Source organism: Ictalurus punctatus, chromosome 17 (genome assembly GCF_001660625.3).
Source record: "Ictalurus punctatus breed USDA103 chromosome 17, Coco_2.0, whole genome shotgun sequence".
NCBI classification, from domain to species: domain Eukaryota; kingdom Metazoa; phylum Chordata; class Actinopteri; order Siluriformes; family Ictaluridae; genus Ictalurus; species Ictalurus punctatus.
In genome coordinates, this window is record NC_030432.2 from 13,608,782 (window position 1) to 13,627,558 (window position 18,777).

Here is an 18,777-nt window from a genome sequence, read left to right on the forward strand (position 1 = left end):
AGCAGGCGTGTTCTCGCGTGCGTTCTGACGTTAGGGAGCCTCAAGCTCAGTTCTCACCTACAGTACTGATCTGACAAGTTCCTCTCAGTTTCTCCTTCTAGCCAAGCTTTGTCAATCGATACTTTATTTCGGCCCATAATGCGGAAATCCATCATTGGAATGAAGCACCGGTGAATGTTTTAATCATGGCCACTACGGAGTGCACGAAGCCTGGGAGACAGTTCACCAAGACGAGCCCGGACCCACAGCACTCCGAGCCATGGAAACGGCACATCATCCGGCAGCTGAAATATCGCGATAAGGCGCAGAAGATCGTCTTCCAAGATGTGATACGATCATGTAGGCTGTGTTCAAATAAGTATTAAATCACCTTGTTAACGGTTGTTTTTCCGTGTTTGTACTGTTTCGCTGCTAACAGTGCGAGTCTATATCCTCAACATTCAACATGAACGCTGTATTATTAATGTTTGGTAAATTAACTTGATTAACAAATATACGCTATGTACAGTATAATCATGTGAGCTCCACACACTCTGGTTAAACTGTGAAATCAGAGTGAAAGAGAGAGAGCTTTGTTTCACAGCGGTTGCGCGGTCTAAGGAAGAATGAGCACAATGTAAACAGCGCTATAATTGAGAGTTTTAACGCCGAAATACAAGCAGAAAAGTTCACTGAGCCGTGAAATGCAATTTGAACGTGATTACAAGCTCAACTCTCACTGTGTTGCAGATGTCAAGCTGCTTGAACGCTGCGCGCAAAGTGCAGTAATCACCCAAGGCCTCATCTCCTCGCCAAGGTAATAACTTCTTAAAAAATGCATCTACGTGCTCCTGTTTTTAACTGTCAACTTGGAAAGTATTCATTTATTTGATTGACGACTTGAAAAGTTTGGTTTACTGTCAAAAGAAAGGCGTGTCAAATAGACAAAACATGCATAATAAACAGCTATTACAGTGTAATTATGTGTTGGCCACAGACATTATTATAGTAACAGTATGACAACAAATAACCTACACACTTGTTGCAATTTACTTCATTTTACACAGATCATCCAGTGCTCTACAGACCATAGGCAGCTTCACAGTAACACCACAAAATAACAATGATTATTTTATGTATCAGGCCCTAAACCTATACACTGTTTTACCCAATGACATTTTCTCTTTATGATAAGGTCATGGTACCACATATTATGCAATCATTTAAAAACACGCAAGCAGTTTATGACAGTAAAAAATGTATTACAAAATATGAACATCAGCACTCCTACATGCATTTAATCTAATATTTTACACTTTACTCTCTATCCTTAAATGATGGTTTGGACCATTTCCTTATCTTGTGTATTACATGAAACAACAACAACAACAACAACAAAACAAACTCCCTGCCATGTTTATACCCTGTTCTTGCTTTAGCAAGGGTAGTTCCCGGCTTAATTGGCACCAAAAATCATTGTAATGCGTGAGGTTAGTAGTTTAGATTTAGATTATACATTGTGATTAACTGTGAAACTGTGACACTGTAACAAGCATGTACACCAGACAGTCTAATTACATTGAATTTTTTTCTTTCCTCCATTCTTCTTTTATTTTTTGTGTGTATTGAAGTTTGTTAGAAAGCTGGTGTCAGAGTACAGGGTCAGCCATGATACGGTTCTTGGAGCAGAGGGTTAAGCCATAGGGGCCTTGCACAACAGTGGCAGGTTGATGGTGCTGGCACTGTAACATTTTATCAGTAGCCACGTGTATTAAACAATGTGCCACACCTGCCTGTAAATAAAATATGTATATTTAAAAAAAATCTTACAACTATTTACATAAAAATCATTGCAGATATTTTGTTGGGGGGTTTAATTATGAACAGAATCAGACGAGTAAGGATTAAGAATTATCCATTATCAAAAACACAGTGTGTAATAGCCATTTAAATATTTTCTATACAGTATACCTTATTACTGGCATGGCATGTTCTAAAACATTGCGAAGTTCAGTTGGTTTACCTAAATTTATTTCAGGTACATATGTAATATGTCCCTAACATATGTATTATTAATGTGATCTGTTTATTCCTTTATTATTTTACAGACTGTTTCCCTCATCTGACGATTTGTCATCGCTGAAGACAGCCACGGGTGAGGTAGGGAGCAATGCCAGTTACAAACCAACCTGTCACTATACTGATCATTCCTAAAATTTCCTAGCTGCAATTCCCACTTGACAGTATTTGCACTTGTATTGAATTAATATATTGAAATCATCCCTCCCAGTCTGTTTGGCACTTCAAAAATGTTCAGATCCTTTTGAACTTATTGTGCTCAAAAGTTCATAGAAATAGAAAAGAAAAGCACAGGTTATTCATTTTAAGGCCATCTAGAAAATAATGGGTGTGAGGGGAAAAACGTCTGTCTGCTGTTTGTGTTCATATGAACACAAGTTCTCAGATTTATACTGTGAGCAGATCTTTTCTGCTTACAAATCTGAATCTGCATGTTCTTTGTTTCAATGAAAATTCTTGCTAAGTAAAGTTATTTCTCTGTTTTTCTTTTTATTTGTTATTGTAGCTTGCTTACAAAGTACTGGAGCTGCAACAAGAGATAAAAATCAAGGACACTTTTCTTGAAAGGCAACATACCAGGTAAAACTCCTTATCAATGTACACATTCTTGTTTGAGCACATCTCATATTTTTAAGCAAATATTGTTCAAAACATACCATAAATATTTGCAGAGACGTGTGTAAAATTAGTAAGCTGGGCTCGGATTCAATAAAGTTGGTTCAGTTTTGAGTCTTTACACTTAGTAACACATGCTGACTGTCTCATCTGAAACACAATCTTGATGTCGTGTATTTAAAAGTAATAACCAATGACAGACACGCTGGACTAGATGTGGCACATGAATACAAATTAAGAAAGACCCTCAAATTACAGGTGCCAAAGGATTGATTTTTGTTGCATCACTGCAGAAATGTGTAGTTTGATCTCCTGCAAGAAATGCAATCAACTGTTAATTGGGGAAACCAAGAGAACATTGAAAGATTATTTTGTTGGGCATCTTGTTTCTGTCAGAAGTATAGATTGTGGAATGAATATTATAATTTAAACGTCAGATCATTCAGATTATCATCTGATTTAATTTCCTACAACGTTCAGAACAATTTCACTTGTACATCTTATGCAATACTTTTGTCTCATGAATTTTTAAACACATACCAGACACAATATAGTGCACTTGCATGTCTGAGTTCAGTATCTGCGTTCATTAAATTACATGATATTCATTTGGCTGCAAAATAGGATATCATCCATTAAGGCACGGTTACTGCTCATCCCAGAACCCATTTGCACAGACTTCCAGCTTATATGTCCTAAGAGATTCTAATAATATTATAAGGCATAATATTGACCACTTTTTTTCTGAATGCTCTGTAATAGAGATTACACAATACCTTCCCTCTTTATCTGTTGATTTTGTCTGTACTTTATCTTAAAATTTTTAATATATATTAACATATATTCCCACTTTGCACTTCTTACTGAGGTGGCCTTGTATATGCTTAGCCATAAACATATGTACAACATAAAATGAGGAATCACGAATGAACATTTTATTGTCTATCCTGATAGAAATGTGTGCATTGTTCTTTCATATTAGGTTGCATGACACTCAGAACAGCCTTATGGTTGTGGAATTAGAGAAAGGCAGACTGAATTCTGATGTGAAGAAGATGACTGATAACAACTTACTCCTCAAGAGTAAGTATGACACTCTGCGTGAGCGCTATCAGCACTTGGATGAAGTGTACAGGAATGAGAAACTCCATGGCTCAGATATCCTGGAGGACATGATTCACTTCAAAGAACAGGCAGCTGCTCGGATGAACCACCGCAACGAGAGGCGACTGAGGTGAGGGAGTGAGGAGGTATAGTTGAAGCCAAATTTTACATACATTTAGGCTAAATTAAATTAGGCTGCTCAATCTCAGTTTTTCTGACTTAGGCTATTTGACCTCAGTTTCCACACATTTCATGTTACCATACATCTATTTAGGCAATCAGTTAGGATATCTGCTTTGTTCACAGCAGAGATCATTTTAAAACAATCAATTAGAGAAATTTATTTCAGCTTTAATTCACTATATTCCAGTTTAATTCTAGTAGGTCAAAGTTTACATACACCAAATTGAATGTATCTTTAAACAAAGAGGAAACTTAAATTTATGGACAAACATTGATCCAAAAGGTTCAACTGAACCCCAAGAGTTCAACATGAACTGGTGAAGGTGTTGGAGCCATCAGGTACCAAATTATGTGCATCCACCATTAAGAATCATACGTTGTCATTTGCTGGAAAGGGACTGGAGCACTTCAGAACATAGATGGCATCCTAAGGAAGGAAGATTGTATAGAAATACTACAATATGTATAGAAATAACTGGGCCTTCCAGCAGGACAATGATCAGCATATAATTAAATGGAAGTGCCACCAAATATTAACATTAACGTGTATGTAAACTTATGACCCACTGAAAATCTAATATAGAAAATTAAAGCTAAAATAAATATGTCTCTTAACTATTATTTTGAAATAACCTCTTAAGGAAATGAAGTGAATACCCAAATTTACTGAACATTTAAAATGTATGGTAACCTGAAATGTGTGGAGTTGTGAAAAATTGAGTTGATATCTCTTTAGAATAGGTATATGTAAACATTTTGGTTTAATTGTAGCTGCCAGTATCATATAACCAATTTTTTATTTATTACCCCCTTGGAAAATATACACTGCCTGGCCAAAACAGTTTGCTGTTTTGATTTAAATAAGCAAATACTTAAGAGCCTATGATTGGATAATTATTGCACTGATTAATATGTTTCAACTGGCAACAATTTTTTTTAACTTTAACTGATGCAGTGTGTATCTTCTCATTTCTTAAACAACCATGTTGAAAGATGCATCCCATGGTCGTGGAAAAGGTACTGTGTTTCAGAAGGGACAAATTATTGGCCTGCATCAAGCAATGAAAACAACTAAGGAGATTGCAGAAATCCCTGGAATTGGGTTAAGAATTGTCCAACACATTATTAAAACCTGGAATGAGAGTGGTGAACTGTCAACTTTGAGGAAGAAATGTGGTCGGAAAAGTGAAAGTTCAAAAACTTGGGTGATAGTGATTAGAGATCTTTAAAACACTTGGTGAAGTCACATCATAAAAAACAACAATGAACTCATGGCTATGTTTAATAGTTTGAGTAAGAGCATTTCCACATGCACAATGCATCGAGAACTTACAGGATTGGGACTAAATAGCTGTGTGGCCTAATCAGTGTGAGGCTAATCAGATACAAAGGACTTCAGTTTGCTAGGGAGTATAAAGATTGGACCGTAGAGCAATGGAAAAAAAGGACATGTGGTCTGATGAGTCCAGATTTACCCTATTCCAAAGTGATGGGTTCATCAGGGTAAGAAGGGAAGCATATGAAAAATGTGATCTCAGTTATTTTGACCCTGGTATGATTGTTGGTGCCAGAGAATGGCCACACTGGTTTGAGCTGATAGAAAGGCTCAGATAGGTAACTCAGATAAACACTTTTGTACAATTGTAGTGAGCAGAAAGCATCTCAGAATGCACAACACATCGAAACCTGAAGTGAATTGGCTACAACGGCGGAAGACCACATCAAGTTCCACTTCTGTCAGCCAAGAACAGAAGCTTGGCTGTTCAGAAGCATGAATCCATGGACCCAGCCTGCCTTGTGTCAACAGTCGAGGCTGGTGGCCGTGGTGTAACGATATGGGGAATGCTTTCTTGGCCTGTTAATACCAATCATCGCTTGAATGCCACAGCCTATTTGAGTATTGTTGGTGCCCATGTGCATCGTTCCTGGCCACAGTTTACTAGTCTTTTAATGGCTACTTAATCCCACACTGGTTTCATGAACACGAGTTCAGTGTTTTTCACAGGCCTTCTAGTCAACGGATCTGGATCCAATAGAACGAAAGTGCAAGTGAATAATCTGCAGGAATTGCAATTATGTCAACATGACTAGAATCTCAAAAGAAAGTTTCTAACATCTTGTGGAATCCATGCCACGAAATATTGAGACTGTTTTGAGAGCAAAAGGCAAAGGGAGGCCCTACTGTATAGTGTTCGGTGATATATAGAATATATATATGTGTGTGTATTTATATATATATAAATATATATAACAATCCATGACCCTTGCAGAAATGTCTAGAAATGTCATCTGCAATTTTCTATTGCCTATTGTTTCTTTAGAGCAAGGCAAGCTGGTCTTCATAAGGAGCTTGAGGTGGCTGCCAGTGAAAGTTTGAACACTGAAAAGTAAGTGATCATGCTGAATATTGGCTTAAGATTTTTTTGGCAGAAATTAATGGGACCTACACTGAAAAACATTATATAGTGGTTCAGTTAATATAACAAAAATAAAGCTGTGATTTTTACACAAAAATGTAAAGGTTACTATTAATTTGTAAATATTGCTCACAAAACTAGAAACAATTATTTATGTTTACTGGAACTGATTGCACTCCGGCTGGAATTAAAGTTGAAATGAATACAGTCCACACCATACTAATGTGGGAGGGTGTTTATTAAAAACTCAGTTTGCATAAACCTTTGCAGAATTTTAATCTGTATTAATTCGGAGTGTTATGGATGGGTTATTTTCAGTATTTCTTATTTTGTGTTAGCTTTAAGGCCTAAGACCATTATTGTGTGAAACGTTTTGCAAGTTGCAAGTGTTTTGGTTTCTCAGTCAGTTGTATGGCTTGTGTGTATGTACTCAAGTTAGTTAAGTAGCCATGTTGGGCCTGGCAGTTTAGTCTTTATGAAGGCTCATGTAAGTATGTGTGCCCATTGTTCTACTTCTGGTCTTTTAAGGTGTTATTTTCCATTAAGTATTAATGATGATAACAATGTTTACAAACAGAAATTACATTTAAAAAATGTCTACTTTTTTTAAATTTATTTTTATTTTTTATTTTTATTTTTTACAGTTTTGAGATTATTGAAATTATTGCATGAAATAAATGTTTGACTTATTGATTTGTTTTATTTGTGCAATATTAACCATGTAAATCAAGTAGATTTTACTTGAAAGATGTTAATTGTACTTAAAAAGAAATTGCAAATTGTTACCAATATTTTCTTCAGTTTACACCTATTATTTACCTGTTAATATGTATTAATTATATTTTTAACATTTTAATAATAAATTCTAAGAGTTATAATCTTAACCTAACAAGGTAAGATAGATGAGTCAGATTTAGTGTCTTCCTTCTGACCACTGCTATCCTTGTATAAGGAACCCGAGTCCAAATACATCCATGGATGCAATATGAATAAATTAGGTGAAAGCCTTTCTTCATAAACATAATAGTGATTGATTGTAAGATTCTTGGTGAGTGATAATGTCAAGACTCTATTGTCTGGGACCTTTTAAGTTTTGTAGAGTATGAGAGTGAGACAAAGACTGGCTGGCAGAAAGTGAGGTACTGAGGTGAGCTAATGGGCTGGCAATGAAAATTCAGTGAGTGATGTTTCTAGCAGTATGAGGTCAAATGGAAAAGTCAATATATTTGACACTGCAGTTTCAAGTAAATTTTTAACTAGTACATAAAGGTCATACATACGTCCCATCAAAAGTTTTTTGACAGACAAAGTGGTTTTGGTTTGTCCTTATAGTGACACCATGATTGATTGTTTGACATTTATTGTTTAGTGACAAAAGCAAAGTATTGTAAATGTCTGCTGTGATGCTGACTGATACACACACTCCTTACAGAAAAGGTTACTTCTTACAGGAAAACACTTTGTTGTTGGTTTCAACATAGAACTGTTAAGGGTTCCCTCAGAGGGACAAGCAAAAAACCTTTAAGGATTCTAGATTTGGTCTTTTTTTCCCCCTAAGAGTGTACATGGTCTTCAAAAAACAGGCTAGGTATGATTTATTTGAGTATTGGAATAAGACCTTATTTGCCTCACAAATAAAAATAAATAAAATAAATACATAAAAATAATACATAAAAAATGCAATAATTTTCTTCTCCAGAGTATCCCAAAGTGTATCATTACCATCATCACCATTACTACACAGGAATGAAAGTGGAGAGGTTTTGGAACGTAGCCCTTTACGACCTTTCAGGTAACAGCATTAATCATAATTATTTATGCACAAGAATAGCAGAAACTCACAAAAGAAGTATCAGCAGATCTCAGTCAAATTTCACATCAAATCGATGTCTTTAAGGGTGTGAAATTATTGTGAGCCATAACTCAGAAACTGTGGATTCTAATAATCTAAATACAGAATTTAGGATGTTGAAATGGATATTATTATGCATTGTATCATAATATTATGCCTTATACCACAGCACTTTTGAATTCACTTTTGAGGTCTATACGAGCACAGATCTGACAGTAGTTCTGACTGTAATATAAATGATAGGTTTATATTAATGCACTTGTTCTAATACTTTAACTTTTCTATAGTAATAGCTTATTCAATAATAATAAGTCTAATAATACACAGATTAAGAAAATCTATGGTTATTTAACAAGGAAAAATGTATAATTTTTGATATGTGAAATTTTTTGTGAGGAAATGTTTATTTATCATTTATTGAAGAAGTTTCGAGTGTCAGGACTTACAACAGTAAGCGTTCCCCCACAGAAGTCTTCAAAACAGATGACTTTGTGCTTCCCTGTTTCTCTATGATAAGAGAAGCTAATTTATCTTGATAACATTAAATGTAACTCTCTCTCTCTCTCTCTCTCTCTCTCTCTCTCTCTCTATATATATATATATATATATATATATATATATATATATATATATATATATAAATGTAATAATAAATGGTTAAAAACATACTATGCGCTAGTCATTAGTAAATTAAAAATTGTAATTGTTGTCAAATTGCTGTGGTTTAAGAGAATTAACACATTTTGTGATGGGCTGTTATAGGAAAATTATCCACTTTACATGGAGCTGTATCAGCCCATCCTGGAGTGGATTATTTTCTTTTTTCTTAACAGCACGGCCCATCATTTGTTATTCCTTTTATGACCCATCACTTTTGTGTTTAATGCTTTTCCCCATGATTGGCTCATTTTTGTTAGGAAGATGTGAAATTATGTACCAAAGTCAGTGTAACATTGGTTAAGTAAGCCTTTTTTTTTTTTAGTTAGCCCTGGTAATTAATTTATGGTCATGTTGATATCACCATGACACAATAGATACTATGTGAGTTTGGGTGTTTGTTTCTTGTTTACATTATTTTGTGTTTTTTTGTTTGTTTGTTTATTTTTTACACAAAAATCATTGTTGGTCTTAGGTCAGCTTCAGTTACTTCTCCTCGGATTCTTGGCTCAATAAGAGGTTTATTTGAGTGAGTAACATTTTACTTTTACACTTACTTACATACTTTAGTCAAATACAACACCTTATAGTACCAATAGCATTTTGCTTTAACTTTTATTTAACTAGATTAATCAATGTAATGATCAATTAATAAAAGTGATGTAGAAGATTCCAGACCTTATTAAAGATTGTTTAATACTATTATTGAGGGTGTTTTAGACTTCTAGTTCGGTAATGTGAATTTATTAGCAAACACAAAAAGTTTCCTTTGGTTATATGGAGAAACTATGGACTAGGACCCAAGACATATTGTAGGCATAATTTTTTATGCAATGTGTAAACCAGCAGGCAGTACCAAAGTGAGTGAGTGTAGGAGTTGTCAAAAACGAACAATGATGCTATTGTGTATGAGACAAGCACACTGAAAATAGATGTCTTTGTGTTTACTGTGTCCAATTCACCAGAAAACCATAGAATTGGTTTTGAATTGGGTGGAAACCTAGAATTGTGTATATCTGTAATCTTGAGGGTATTTTCACCATATTTTTTAATGCACTACCAACTAAGATTTACTACATAAATGTACCGGAATTAGGTGCCTCATTGTGTGAATCATATATTTTGTCATATTCTGTCCTCTAATACCTATATCAGACAACATTTACTACAGGATAAAATACGAGTAACTAAGAACAGGAAATAACAACATCATAATAATAATAATAATCATCATCATCTTCTTTATGTAGCACTTTTCCTTTTGAGTTCAAAATCTCACAGTACTTTACATATAAAATATTCAGTGATCTAAAATATTTATGATAAAGGCACATTAAAGACTCCTGAAACTCCTGAAACCTCATGAAATATATAAAAAAAATAAATATATAAAGAACCAAAATTTATGAATATGATAGTTTGTACAAGTATTTTTAAATCTGGATTGATCAATACCTAATGAATTGGCATTCCTGATTTTCTCTGGAAGACTGTTCCAGAGATTAGGGACTATATAAGAAAAAACATCTTCAACTGACAAGATGGACTATACTCCTTCAAGAAATCAGCCCAAGCTAAAGCATTTAAATGCAACACATTGCATCACCTCATAACTTAGAGGTTATGAGAGCATACACTGGTTTCTCTGTGTCATATAGGGTTAACATATTTCTTATTTTAGCTTATGTTTCTCATAAACAATTTTAGAGAGATGTTACTTGCAAGATAATACAAGATTCTGGATAATACAAGATTTAATACACAATACACCCACAGAATGGATAGCGACAGGTGAAGGGAAGGCGTTACTTGAAGTGTTATTTAGTGTTTTCCTGATACCTACAGCCAGTTTGGAAGAATAAGTCCAAATGGACTTGGTTTCAAATCTGCACTCCACAGCTCTGGTGTGGGAACATTTTGGCTTTAAGCCGAACGAGAGAGGAGAGACAGTTAACGTGAACGAGCCGGTATGTCGACTTTGTTTAAAAACATTGGCAGCAAAAAGAGACAATACAACTAACCTTAAAACTCTCCAAAAACCTAACCATCGCACCCAGTTTTTTGAGCTGGGAACAAAAACTGCAGTTGGAAATGGAAAGGGGTCTTCCAGACAGCTATTATAGATGCCTTTGCCTGACAGTGCAAATATAAACGTGACTGCACAAAATGGTGCACACTCACGCATAGTGTAACTCACTATATAGACAAAGAGATGCAGCCATTAAACACGGTTGAAAAACCAGCATTTAAAAATATGCTGCAAACTTTTGACAGGTAATATGAATTGCCAAAGAAGACCTACATCTCCCAAACTGCCATTCCAACCTTGTACAACAAAGTGAAAGAAGACATTCTGAAGGAGATAGAAGACTTTTCTCCTTTTACTCTGCCACTACAGATATGTGGTCAAGCCCTAATATGACCCCTTTGTTAACAAATATTTATTTACTATTTATTTATGTTTTATTTATTTAGGATATAATTTTTTTGACATTCCAATTCCAATGTATAAATATTCTTAAGAATTAAAAGTTATTTGTTCTTTGAAAGGGTATACTTGCATTATTATGCTATTATATTATCATTATATAATCAGTGGCATAAAATGGTCTTAAAATGACAATAATATCATTTATCGCAATTATTTCTGGGATGATATATCGGCCAACATAAAGTAGTTATCTTGACAGGCCTAGTAATGTTCCTCTATGAAGACAAATGTGAAGATGGTAAAGTTAATATAACTTTTTATACTCCAATGTAAAAGATAATAATAGAAACCAAAAGCAGTAAACTTTTTCAATGGGTATTATACACACTGTCCACTTTATTAGGAACACCTGTACACCTGCACATTCATGCAGTTATCTAATCAACCAATCATGTGGCAGGGGTGCAGTGCAAGACATCATGCAGATAAAGGTCAAGAGCTTAAGGTAATGTTCACATCAAACACCCAAACAGGAGAGTTTTTTTTCTTTTCTTTAACTGTCCGGTTTGAGTGAGCCTGTGCCCATGATAGTCTCAGATTCTTGTTCTTGGCTGAACAAGAGTGGAATCTGATGTGGCCTTCTGCTTTCCCATCCACTGCAAGCTTCAATGTTGTGTGCATGCTGAGATGCTTTTCTGTTCATCACAGTTGTAAAGAGTGATTATGAGTGACTATATCCTTCCTGGCAGCTCAAACAAATCTGTCCATTTTCCTATGACCTCTCTTAACAACATGAGCATTTCCACCAAAAAACTGTTGCTCACACAATGTTTTTTTTTAAATAACCATTCTGTGTAAACTCAACAGTAAAATCTCAAAAGATCATTAGTTTCTGAAATACCCAAACCAGCCCATCTGGTACCAACAGTCATGCCACGCTCAGAGTTACAGAGATCACACTTTTTCTTCATTCTGTTTCATGTGACCATTACCCAAAGCTCTTGACCTGTGTCTGCATGATTTTTGCTTTGTACTGCTGTCACATGATTGGCTGATTAGATAACTGCATGAAAGTGCAGGTGTAAAGGTGTTCCTAATAAAGGGAACAGTGAGTGTATATGCTTTAAAATACACATGAATAAAAAAAATCCTGAATCGAAAGAGCTTTGATATACAGTGAAAGCAAAAGTTTTGATTCCGCTACCTTGGATAGCTACTCTGTGTTTTGCCTGGACATGACTGGAATCTGATCTGATTTGTTTAATCTATATCTGCATGAATAACTACATGGCATAATCAATCCTATTTAATCAGCTCTCAAATATTTTATCTTATTTTTTGTATACAGATTAAATTTATAGCTAGGATATTCATATGTTATGCATAATAAATCTTTCTCTGCCTTTGTGTGTGTGTGTGTGTGTGTGTGTGTGTGTGTGTGTGTGTGTGTGTGTGTGTCCTCAGAAAGAAGAGGCGAGGTAATTCAGTTAGCAGTTTGGAAGAGGATCGCTATACTCCTTTAGTTTGCTTAGTAGCTAGAGTCCCAACCAAAGTCATTCATGCAGTGGTAAGTGTTCAAATTACCAGTAAGCATGCAAATTAGTAGGCTTGGGGCCTTTTTCCCCATGTTGATAATTGGGAAATGTTTATCGGTAATTTTCAAATATACAATAAAGACTGGCTGCACATAGACAGTGTCATATCAGGAAGACCTGCTAAATTGAGTCGTATTAAGTGTTTATAAATGAGTTAGTGAGGTCAGGCCTCATCCTAGCAACAGTCACTGAACAACTTAGACATCAGTAGCTCGTGAGGTCCAGGAGTCAGTAAGAGCTGTGCTATCTGCCTTCTTAAGCTGCTCCTGTCCAGCGGGCTTGGTATTCTCGTACATGTTTTTTTTAACATGATTTCACAATTTTTGTGAAGTAATAGTGGCAGGGAACCTTATACTCTGGTTTGAATTCTGAAAGCATATTTCGGAAAAAAGGTTCTCCCCACCATTTTGGGTGGTTGCATTTCTCCAGTGCAAAACTTTTCCACGCATTTTGTTAACTTTTGAGCCTGTGTCGAATCCATGTTTACAAACTTTAATTTGTTCAGTGCTTAAGAAATAGTAGGTTGTAGCTTGCCACTGCCTTTTGCCAGAAATGTGTGCCATAAGCTGTGATTCTTGTTCAAATGGGCTACCAAATGTGTTGATTTTTTGCACATTTTTAGTAATCTATGTATTGACCAGCACTGTCAAACAGAATTGAAAGCAAGTCCAGACATCACTTCTCTTTCCCTTTCCCCTAAATTCTCCAACAGTTTTATCATCTTCCGCAAACACAGCGAACCCTCATAGGAACTTTAAGCGGCACAGATTTAAAGTTGACCAACATAGAAGAGGAGAGATGGAGATCAATTAAAAAAGCTGACCAGAGGCTGTAATGCCAAGCAAACACTTTAAACACAAGCCTAATAGAGTACAATGTGAAACAGCTAGCAAACACAAATTAATCGTTTAAAAGTAAGTTTACACCAACAGTGTCTCCAATGCATCGAGAAAATAACGTGCCGATGTCTAATCTATGTATGGAATTTTTATGACATCCAAACAAATTATCATTAGTTTTTATTTCCTCCATTCAGGCCAAAAGAATGGGATCCCTAAGTTTAAGTTTACTACAAATACTACTAGTTAGTCAAAGGGTTCCGAAACTTTTGGGCAAATGACGCCAAATGAACATTATGAAATTTCTGTGAGCTCAAGCCTTGACCACCCTACATTTTTTTAAATCCAAATTCATAATTTAGAATTTAGTATTCTTTGTTATTCCACTGAGTTAGTCACTTAAAGTTATCTACCGAACATGGCATCACTGTTCCTAGCTTGGGAGCCAGTGAGTTAGTCATATGAAATTATATGTAAATAAAATCATTAGTAGATGCATGAGGGGAGAAAATAATAGACAGTCTGACAGATAAATGTGTCTTTAGATTTATATGTCAATTGGACAAAGGAAGCTTGCGTTCCATGGTATGGGCTACAAAGGCCTTATGCATTTCTGCAGAACAGTTTCTTGTTGTGGCACAGTGCAGCTCTGTCACACGCAGGCACCCAACACTGTTTTTGTTTTCATTTCAAATATGCATTTCAGTGTCTCCAGCTTAAATGATTGTAGCTACAAATAGTTTAGGACTTCTTAGTTGTAGAAATGTCATGATTTCATATACGGTCTTATGTTTATCAACAGTTAAGGTTAGGTCTTCTCTTTCTTCTCACTTTTCTTTTCTGGAATTTAAGTAAATTATGTTGTTGGATATTTTCAGTATAATCTGAATGAATTCACTAAGAATTCTGAACTTGCTGTATAGCGTTTCAAATATGAGGACTCCTAAAGTTACTTTGATTTTGGAAGTACTATGTGAATTCAGGGAGTACTGTTTGAATTCAGGGAGTACTGTTTGAATTCAGGGCACGTAAATGGGTTTAAACGTAAGTGTGTGTTTGTGCGTCAGATTTGAAATTTCTCTGTTGGTGCAGGATGCTCATGAGCTTGGAATCAATGCGGTGAGATTCAGCCCGCAGTCAAATCTGCTGGCCACTGGAGGCACAGATAGGGTGATCAAACTGTGGGACATCAGTTCAGGTACTGCACAACTACAAGTGGTAATAAAGATTAAGTGAGTTTATAATTATCAGCTTTGTAATGCTCAAACTAACTATTGTCATTTTTTTGTAGTACAGTTAGGTCCAGAATCATTGGTATGCTTGGGAAAGATGGGTTACATATGATATTATAATAAAATGTCATCCTTTCATTTTAATTGCAATGAAGATTGTACCAAACAAAAACAAATCTGCCCGAGTTAATTAATTAAATAAGCCCTAAACAGAAGGAGAGCTTTCAACATACAACATCAATTCTGAAAATGTTCGGACAGTATGGAAAATGCAAAAAATCAAACAAAAAGAGTCATTTGAAAATTCAGTTCACCCTGTACTATACTGAAAACACATTATTAACATTATTTGATGTTTTACTTCAAAATGTGTGAATTTAATTTATTTTTGAAAAGATACACTTTTCAAATCTGATGACTGCAACACACTCCAAAAAAGTTGGGACAGTTGACGGTTTACCACTGTGTAACATCACCTTTTATTTTAATAACATTTATTAAGCGTATGGACACTGAAGACACCAGTTGGTTAAGTTTAGCAAGTGGAATTGTCCCCCATTCATCCATTTTGCATTTCTTCAGCTGCGCAACTGTACGGGGGCTTTGTTGATTTATTTTGTGCTTCATAATGTGCCACACATTCTCAATCAGAGACAGGTCAGGACTGCAGACAGGCCATGCTAGCACCTGCACTCTCTACTTACGCAACCATGCACTTTGAATTCAGAATATGGTTTGGCGTTGTCCTGCTCTGGATGGCAGCATATGTTGCTCCAAAATGTGTTCATATCTTTCTGCATTAATGGTGCCAAAAGTTAAAGTTACCCATGCCATGGGCACTGACACGTTACCCATGCCATGACAGACAATTGCTTTTGGACCTGATGCTGATAACAGATGCTGATAACAGAGGTCCTTTTCCTCTTTGGCCTGGAGAACACGACGGCTGTTTTGTCCAAAAACGATTTGAAATGTCGACTTGTCGGATCACAAAACATGAGTCCACTGTGCTACTGTCCATCTCAGATGAGACCGAGCCCAGAGAAGTCGGCAGTGCTTCTGGACAGTGTTGATGTATTGCTTCTGCTTTGCATAGTAAAGCTTTAACTTGTATCTGTGGACGCAGCGGCGAATGGTGTTGACTGACAAAAGGTTTACCAAAGTATTCCAGAGCCCATGTCAGAATATCCAATACAGACTCATGATGGTTTTTAAGACTGTGACGTCTGAGGGATCAGAGATTGCACATACAGAAGTGGTTTTTGGCCTTGTCCTTTACGTACTGAGATTTGACCGGATTCCTTGAATCTTTTTAATTATTTTGTGCACTGTAGAAGGTGAAATGCCAAAAATCCTACCGGTTTGTCTTTGGGGAATGTTGTTCTCAAAATGTTGGATTATTCACTGACGCATCTGTTGGCAGATTGGTGAGCCTTGACCCATCCCTGCTCTTGAAGTACTAGGCCTTTTTTGGAGGCCCCTTTTATACTATGATTAGATTATTGACTCACCTGTATCACCTTCTTATTTCAACTTGTCTCATCGCTATTAGTCCTAAATTGCCCCTGTCCCAACTTTTTTGAAACATTTTGAATGCATCAATTTCAAAATAAACATTTCCTTCAAAATCCTATGCTGTTGATTAGGTAAAACATCAAATACCTTGTCTCCATACATTTTTTTTTTGTTGTTTAAATCAAAAGTCAAAGTACATTTACAGATCACTCCTCTTTGTTTTTATTAGCATTTTCCATACTGTCCCAGCTTTTTCAGAATTGGGGTTGTAGTACCTGTAGTTTTCAAAAGAACATCGATAAGGCTGTCAGAACCTCATGACCTGCTGTACCCCAAATGTAAGGGTTTGGAGTATACCCCGAATGTAAGGGTTTTGGTATTGGTTATGAGTATAAATGTTCCTATTTCACCTATATGACATAACATGACATGGCTTACTGTGTGTTAGTCCTAGGGGCCCTCCAGAGTTTAAGTATAAACAGCAAGCAGAAGTTTAGTTTACTTCTATTTTGATTGCTGATAAAAGGCAGTGCATTTGCATTATTTTACTACTGTTATGCTTATATTCAAAAAGTGTCATAAAGTCAAGAAAAACGTCAATTAAACTACTAATCACAGTTATGTGTATATAAATGTATTAGCAAAGTTTTATTGTTTTAATAAATAATATTCACCTTTATTATTTATTGTGACAGGCATAATTGAGATAGACATCATGTCTTTCAGGCATGCTGCACTACAGAGGGACACTAGATGGGAGTAATGAGGGCATCACCAGCATTGAGTTTGACTCTATGGTATGAATACACAACATGTTATTTTTGTTTAGGAGGCACATCACTGACAATGATATAGCTTAAAGTAGTTGATTAGAAATTTTGCCCAATGAGTCTTGTTATTTTGAGCCTACTTGTGAATCTGTTTATACACTAACATCCTATTTGTTCTCCCTAAATTCTTCAGGGCAGCCGAATTTTAGCCGGATCATACGACAACTCAGCTCTAATTTGGCGGTTGGATGACTCTGTTCCAAAGGTAACAGAGACCCCCCCCCCCCCCCCCCCCCACACACACACACACTGTCTGACTGAGCACTCCTGATGTGCTCTAATGTTTCCCTGAATCATGCTCTGCAGAGCATCATCTATAGAGCTGCAATAAAACATGCGGTGTGAGGTGTGCCTGCTTACATTCAGAGGTGTCATGTGACTCTGTGCTGCTTCAAATGGAGAAAATGATCACTTTTATACACTTAAGGCACCTGCAAACTGAATATTGTGATGATTTAAACAGGCTGGTTGAGGAGTGTTGTTTGAGCGATGGATGTTGAGAGGTTTTTAAAATATCTTCATAATTAGTTTAACATTTTTATAGTACAATTCACATTCAATTGAATTAAATTTAGAGTTCTACATTTAATTAAATTGAATGTGAATTGAACTATAAAAATAGACTTATTTTGTGCACTGAAATTGTCTTGATGTGAACCCTTTGTTACTATAGATGTCCAATGATCGCTAATGAAGAAAATAACTAGAACATCATATATAGCTGGACTTGTTGTGAATATAATGACTAAACTGCTAGTTAAACTTGTTTTATGGCCTGTAATTATTCCATATTTAATTCTATGCCTCTTTTCTGCTTTTCTAGTTTACGCTGACAGGCCATTCTCGCAAAGTGACAGCAGCTAGGTTTAGGAGTAACCTAAGGCAGGTGGTCACTGGGAGTGGAGATAGGACTGTAAAAATCTGGGACCTGCAACGTGCTGCCTGTAAGTCTGTCAACACACACGTTTGTAAAATCAGTCTTGTACGATATCGGTTATGTTCATGTGTACTGTGCAGCAGATTTTCTCTTGATAGTCCCAAACTGCAATATTGCTCCTATTGGTGACTGTTTTTCACACATTGTAACAGCATTCTCATTCATGAAATTTTGGTTCAAAATTTAAGAACTTGTTTTTCTGACGTAGTTTAGTTGCAAAGGTGCTAAATTGGCTTTCAGTGAGCACGTAATACAAATTTTAACTGATGACTAAGGACTTCTTTCAGGATTGGTGATTTTTGTCTGCAACATCCTCATAATGAAGAGTGGACAGTGTAAAGCAACTTTAAGCTAACATTAAATTAGCATTAAGTCAGCTGCACAAGGTGATCCAAGGTGATGTGCTTAATACAATTTTGTGTTATGGAATGCATCTTAGTGGCTGTTACTATGCAATATCCAATTGCTCTGTTTCTGCTGTCAGCTTCATGATGATTTTCACAGTAAAGTAG

At 35.8% G+C, this 18,777-nt stretch overlaps 1 protein-coding gene across 5 annotated transcripts in view; it reads left to right on the forward strand.

The window, feature by feature from the left end:
* The first annotated feature begins 31 nt into the window (after positions 1–31).
* The window catches only part of LOC108277834 (protein Atg16l2), a 29,038-nt gene continuing 10,292 nt past the window's right edge, over positions 32–18,777 (forward strand). The window contains exons 1-14 of one of the 5 annotated variants that reach the window (XR_006983990.2): positions 32–339; positions 730–796; positions 2,088–2,139; positions 2,564–2,637; positions 3,656–3,907; positions 6,282–6,347; positions 8,077–8,169; positions 9,362–9,415; positions 11,778–11,822; positions 12,782–12,884; positions 14,844–14,949; positions 17,225–17,295; positions 17,462–17,533; positions 18,152–18,272. Coding sequence is in view for 4 of the 5 variants with exons in the window: in XM_017490797.3 (XP_017346286.1) it covers positions 186–339; positions 730–796; positions 2,088–2,139; positions 2,564–2,637; positions 3,656–3,907; positions 6,282–6,347; positions 8,077–8,169; positions 9,362–9,415; positions 11,778–11,822; positions 12,782–12,884; positions 14,844–14,949; positions 17,225–17,295; positions 17,462–17,533; positions 18,152–18,272 (1,330 nt within the window). In the remaining variant the exon portion in view is untranslated. The remainder of the gene's footprint in view (positions 340–729; positions 797–2,087; positions 2,140–2,563; positions 2,638–3,655; positions 3,908–6,281; positions 6,348–8,076; positions 8,170–9,361; positions 9,416–11,777; positions 11,823–12,781; positions 12,885–14,843; positions 14,950–17,224; positions 17,296–17,461; positions 17,534–18,151; positions 18,273–18,777) is intronic. The other 4 variants (XM_017490797.3, XM_017490798.3, XM_017490799.3 and 1 more) reach the window with 4 other exon arrangements.